The sequence below is a fragment of the Aythya fuligula genome, chromosome 19, assembly GCF_009819795.1.
Source record: "Aythya fuligula isolate bAytFul2 chromosome 19, bAytFul2.pri, whole genome shotgun sequence".
Classification (NCBI taxonomy): domain Eukaryota; kingdom Metazoa; phylum Chordata; class Aves; order Anseriformes; family Anatidae; genus Aythya; species Aythya fuligula.
The window spans coordinates 10,079,167-10,085,166 of NC_045577.1; the positions used below are offsets into that span (position 1 = coordinate 10,079,167).

General features: G+C 54.9%; 1 protein-coding gene across 5 annotated transcripts in view; it reads right to left on the bottom strand.

The window, feature by feature from the left end:
- NSMF (NMDA receptor synaptonuclear signaling and neuronal migration factor) overlaps positions 1 to 5,744 on the bottom strand; it is a 49,984-nt gene extending 44,240 nt beyond the window's left edge. For 3 of the 5 annotated variants that reach the window (XM_032200394.1, XM_032200397.1, XM_032200396.1), the window contains exon 1: positions 5,573 to 5,744. In XM_032200394.1, coding sequence (XP_032056285.1) covers positions 5,573 to 5,667 — 95 coding nt within the window. In that variant the 5' untranslated portion in view covers positions 5,668 to 5,744. The remainder of the gene's footprint in view (positions 1 to 5,572) is intronic. The other 2 variants (XM_032200395.1, XM_032200393.1) reach the window with 1 other exon arrangement.
- Positions 5,745 to 6,000: the final 256 nt, after the last annotated feature.

Sequence of the window (6,000 nt, forward strand, 5' to 3'; positions counted from 1 at the left end):
TGCCCTAAAATCTGAACCAAGGCTTCATCCTTGGCTTGCAGACCGTGAGCTCCCGACCTGCAAGTGGCTAACACGGAGCCAGGGAAGCGCTGCTGCCCTCCATCCCACTCATTCCACAGCACGAACAGTGTCGCTCAGAACCAGAGCCCGAGTTTACAGGTGCTCTGCAGCCTCCCATTTCCCCAGGCAGAAGAGGCAGAAGGGTTGGATCCTGCATGCAAGAACCCCCTGAAAACAGCCCAGATCTCTCCTCGCAGAGCAGAAGCACAGCTGAGGAGCACAGAGCTACTCAAAACGCTGATGATGATGCCAGGCTGAGCCTGCAGCTGTGGCCCTGCTGCTGCACTGCTCTCACACGCCGCTGGCCAACCCACGAGCAAACAACCAGGGACACTCGATCACAGTTCTCTAGTGACAGCCAATGAGCCAGAGAAGCCCGCACAGAACAGTGTGCATCAGGGGTTTTCCAGCCAATTACACTCCAAACTTCAGACTAATTTTTTGCCTATTATCTCAGTGGTTCCCTTCTACATTCCTGCCTCCCATGTGCCACCAGCTTCTCCTTGGCTGTGCCTCAGCTGATCTCCCACAGATGTCTGCATGTGCCCTTTGCCAGGGGGACTCTGATGGCCACGCTTGCTCCTTATGCCTGGCCTTGCTTTGCCAAGCCTTTTGTGCTCCTTCCCTGCCTCACTGTGCTCAGTCACCCCAGTTCGCCAGTATTATCAGTCTGTCATTTACCCCATCTCCTCGGCTCTCTGCTGACACGATCAAAATAAAGTCAGAGCAAAATCCAGACAGATGGTAACTGCTCTGTTCACCCCATTCCTTTATCAACACGCAGTATTAATGCAGGCTGCACGATCGTGGTTTTCTCTAAGCTCAGTTCTGTCACCCTATCACAGCCACCACCACCAAGTCCATCAAGCCTACTTGTGGCATTGGACAGAAACCATCCAGCTGGGCTCAGAGCCAAGACACCTTGAGACAAGTTAACTTGTAAGAGAGAAAAGAAGGAAACCTGCTTCACCCAAGTGACATGAAGTGCAAGGTGCCTTACAGATACACGGCAGATGAGCTATAACCCTGCGAAAGCAGCATACAAATGAGCAGGTACTACTGAGAAGTAGTCAGCTGATGGCATGACAAGTTCAGCCCTGACTCATCTAGAGGGAGGTTTTCATTTTGGTGGCAGATCAGACCTGCACGCAACACAGCCAGTACAGTGTGATTTAGCAGAAGGACATCAACCAGGGACCGCTGCCTTCATGCACTGAGCTACTGACCGTAACCAGCAAAAACAAGACTGCCGCTGCCTCAGAGGGAACGCTGACATCTTCTCGGGCTGCTTCTCCATCAGAGAAGACTTCCAGGCTGCACTGGGTGGCATGGGGTAGTGCAACACTGGCAGCAAAAGCAGCTGCCCCTCTGCAGGCATTTCTCAGTACTCACGGTGCACTAGATGCCAAAGCTGGACTCAGGTCTGGAAGAGAAACAGACTGAGAGCTTGTAACAAAGCACAGAAATTTAGACATACGTTTGCTAGGAGAAGGAAAGCGGCCAAATAACAGAGATATCAATTACAACGTGATGAGCATGGAATAGCCTTTATGTCTCTGAAATAATCACATCAACAGGATAGAGGGGGCCTTGATGCCTACTGGCAGCTATGAGAAATTGATGCACACAAATTTATGCACTCCGCTAAACTGACACTGAACTGAGAGGAAAAAATGTGTATTGAAACACTCGGCGATACATGAAAGCCCCGTGATAACTCCATTTCAAGCACTGCCGCAGGATAAGCCAAACTTAAGAGTATTTGGGAGGATTACATGGGAAAATAAAGAACATCCACCACCCTCTTATGCATCCTCTGAAGTACTTACTGCCCAGAGCAGGAATCTGTCGTGACAGCATTTGACAGTGCCACACTTCAGGAACCCGGGAGCGATACCTCCTGCCCCAGCAGGACCCACGTCCTACAGCAGCAGCCCTGATGGCCACCAGGCAGGGAGAGGAACACCAGCAGCATGCCCACAGCAAACAGCTCAGTCATTACAGGCTGTTGACATCTATATCATTTAAATCTAATAGTAACAATAACCTGACAAAAGCTGCCATACACATGTACCTGGAAAATTTAAAATTCTCATTCAAAGAAGGGAAATCAGAAGTCACTGATGAAACTTGAAGTCCCCACAGTCTTGGGGGAATTTATATTCACAAAGCTCTGGCAGGAGGAACAAGGAAAAAGCAGGAAGAAGAAGGTAACTGAAACATGAAAGAGTTCTTACCATTCACAGGAAAATTCACAATCAGAAAAAAAGGAATCTAGACTGCACGGAGAACCCTGATCTAAGCCAAGAAATTACTCACGCGGTAAGAAACCTGAGGCAAGGAACACATTCAGCATTTTGTCGGTATAAGATATGCCCTTTCTCAGCAACTACATCTTCGTGGCCTTGTTTAAAGGCGTCCTCTGGATGCCTCTAGTCAGCAGAGGGGAAGCGCAATCAAATCCTCCTCCCTCCAAGGGGTACCTTGGGCCAGACACCAAGGTCCTGGGTAAGACAAAGCACATGCTCTGTTCATATATTTCGCGTGCTAACTGGAACAAGGAGAAGTGCTTCTGGAACACCCAGTGAAAGTCTCACGTCTTAGTTGCCCACATTATCACACCCTCCCCAAGGAAAGCTGCAGGCCAGAGTCATGCAAAGTGGACCTGAAGGGAAAGACTTGGTTTATTGCCACATTTGGGCTACCAGCACTGTTCTGTAGGGACCAAGGCTACAAGGAAGAAGGCAGATAATTTCTAAAGGCTTTGGCTCATCTATGCCCTTAAAAGCGTGCTGAGGAAGCCAAGGAGAGCGTGTCAGATGCTTCTTGGCCAGGACCCTGACGAGAACTGCAGCAGCCAGGGAGCTGCTCGGCAGAGGGGCAGCACCAAGGTCGGGACTCGAGGACAACTACGCCATCCCTGCCACCCGTGTCGTGTCTCCAAAGCTGCAAGGCCAAAAAGCCCACAGGAAGGAAGCAGGGCAACAGCAAGATCTCACATCCACGCACTTCAAACCCAAGCAAAGCCCCACTGCCAGGCCAGCGCTGCCGGCGCAGGATGGGTGCACTGTGCTGCAGCTCTCTGGGGAGAGGACAAGGCTACAGAGAACACAGCTGGCAGCACCACAAATGCCCTCAGCAGGGCTAACACTGAGCAACTACGCCGTTAGTTTTGAGGAGCTACTTAGAAGACCTAACACACAACAAACTGCATGGAGCTTAATTAATTCTCCTGGGACAGGAGACTCCCCTGAGATGCTCTGCAGAGATTTTAATTAAAGAATCTAGGGAGCCTGCACCTTCTGCTTAAATCGCATTACTCACAACAGCAAACAAATAATGCTCCCTGCTCAGTAAGATGGGCAAATGCGCACACGTACCCCAGCCATGCATAATAAAAATATATCAGCAGCCACTCGGACTTGCATTAAATTTCAGGATCTGATTTCTCCTCTCAAAAAGTCACCTGCCCCAGGTGAAATATTAACAGGGCAGAGCTCAGCAGGTGCAAAGAAACAATCCCTGAGCGTCTCCTGCAGCACACGAGCAGGATCCCACAGCTGCCTACACAAAAGCACAGGGGAACCGATCATTGCAGCGCTGCTACCAGCGCAGGTAACCCAAGTCCCCAGCCCTGCTGGGAAGGACAGAGTAGCCTCTCTCTGTAGCCTTACCTACCGTCCTGCAGAGTCCTCTCCGTAGATAAAGAAGGACAAGTAGGATGCATGGAGGAGGACCCAGGGCAAGGCAGAAAGGATGTACCTGCCCCAGGAAGACCAGAGAAAACCTTTCAGCGGGCAGATCGTCACTGCTGTAGAAATGCTGAGGGTAGCTAGGACCACACAAGCCAGGGGCCGAGATGCCTGGTGCGGCAGGATGGATGCAAACCAGCAGCACCTGCTCCCCATCAACACACTCTTCACACAAAGCTACAACCCAGTGAGCTCCCAACACATTTTCTGCCCTCCTCGAAAGCTTTTACAGCGAGGCATTTCTAAGGCAGGTCATGAATGTGGAGACAGAGGAGCACCTGTCCTATGCCATAATCTACATGACCAGACACCCCTCAGAAACCTTACATTCCCTAGCCCAAGCCCACTTACCCAACCTTCCTGGTCAAACCACCACAGCTCACAGCAGCACCAGGCACCTCCGAGCTCCCACGTAGCAGCAGCGTGCCGGTAGGTGCAGCAGGTACGTGGCAGACCAGAACCCCCGAGACACCTCCTGGACTCCACAGAGTAGACACTACATGAGTAGTATCTGCCCATCCTGATGCGGGCATTTGTATTCAAAACGCGTTCGCCGCTCTCAAACACCCACACTAACATTTGAAATCTTCTCGCCTATTACAGAATACGTTGTTTGTGTGACTGCCTGTCTAATCCTACTCCCAGAGCCCCATTACAACATTTATGGTGCATTTTGTGTCATTTCTTTACATCCACTTGGCTGATATCTGCCAAAGGGAATTTCACTGCCAAATCTTTGAACACCGTTGGAAGCACTCACGTTTGCAGTTACGAGCAGGGTGCATCATAACGCGGGGAAAAGTTCCAGGTTCTGCCTGGACAGCTTTCTCCAGATGCACTCCAGACTCTGAACGACGGATTTCTTTACAACGCAAACACACAGCAACATATAGACATCTTTGGACGTGTTCCCCTCAAGCCATAAGGCTACATCCCTCCTTTTGGCACAGCAGAGATGCCGTAACGCTGAGCTATAGCCCCAGCGAGGTGACTGAGATCTCTCAGCAGCACGCATCAAGTCCTACACACGACTCCGGGTTATTCTAACGCAATTGTGTCTAACACAAAGGAGGCGTTATGTAACGCAGCTGAAAAGTTTATTTCTTCCCATTTTTCTCAGCAGCAAGGAGCTCTCCTGGGTGCAGCAGGCTCTGACAGACCTGCCGGTTCCAGGGCCGTGCCGGGGCAGCGGCTGAGCCCGTGCCCCAGGTACCGCGACGCCCGCCGCAGCGTGGCGGAAGGGTCACTGCCGTCCTTCCAGGCGAAGGGCACAGAGCTCGGCTGCGGTAGCTTTATAAACTTAAGCGTGACCAAGCCCCAGATGCGTCTTCGAGGATCTCCTATGCTCCATGCTAGGAGCACCGGGACCGGACAATTCTGCGCTGTAGGACAAAGGGCACGGAACCAGGACAGGCGCCGTGGGGAGCCCAAGCCCCCCGGCCGGCCGGGGTGGCGGCTGAGGGCACTGCGGGAGGGGGCAGACGCGGTGGGTCCGGGTTTCCACGCGGGTGGGTCCCCGCTCAGGGGCAGGAGCCCCCTTGAACAACGCCGCCGACTCTGCCCGCGGACACGCGGGTGGCGTGCGAGGCACCGACCGTGCTCCCGGCTCCCCGAGAGCACCGGCACCGAGCCCTGCTCCAGCCTCGCCTCACCCGCGGCCGGGGAGCGCCCGGCAGCCGCAGCGGGGCCGCAGGGGGAAGGACGGGGCCCGGAGCCCGGCGCCCCGAGCCCGGGGTCGTCGCCGCCCCGCCGCCACCCACCTCACTTTAGCCGCCACCGACGACATGGCCTCGTTCCTCAGCGTCTTCCTTTTGGACACGGCTGTGCCCATATTCGCGCGGGGGGCAGCGCTCATCGCACGACCCCGCGGCTGCCCCTGCCCCTGCCCATGCCGCGGCGGGGCCGGCTGCCGGGCGGCGCTCCCTCAGCGCCCCGCCATGGCCCGGCGGCGGCAGCGGCGCCCCCCGCCCCGACCCTCCCCGCCCCGCCGCGCTGCCGCTGCCCCCAGCGAGTGCGGAGCTCCGCCGCGGCCGCTGCCTCCTCATTGACTGCGGCAGGAGGGAGGGAGGGGAGGGCCCGGGCGCTGCCCGCCGCCCAGGAAGCGCCGCTATATTTGGCCGCCGGCTCCCTCCTCCGCCCCCGCCTCCTCCTGCCGGCGGCAGCAGCCCCCCCTTCATCCCCGGGGAGG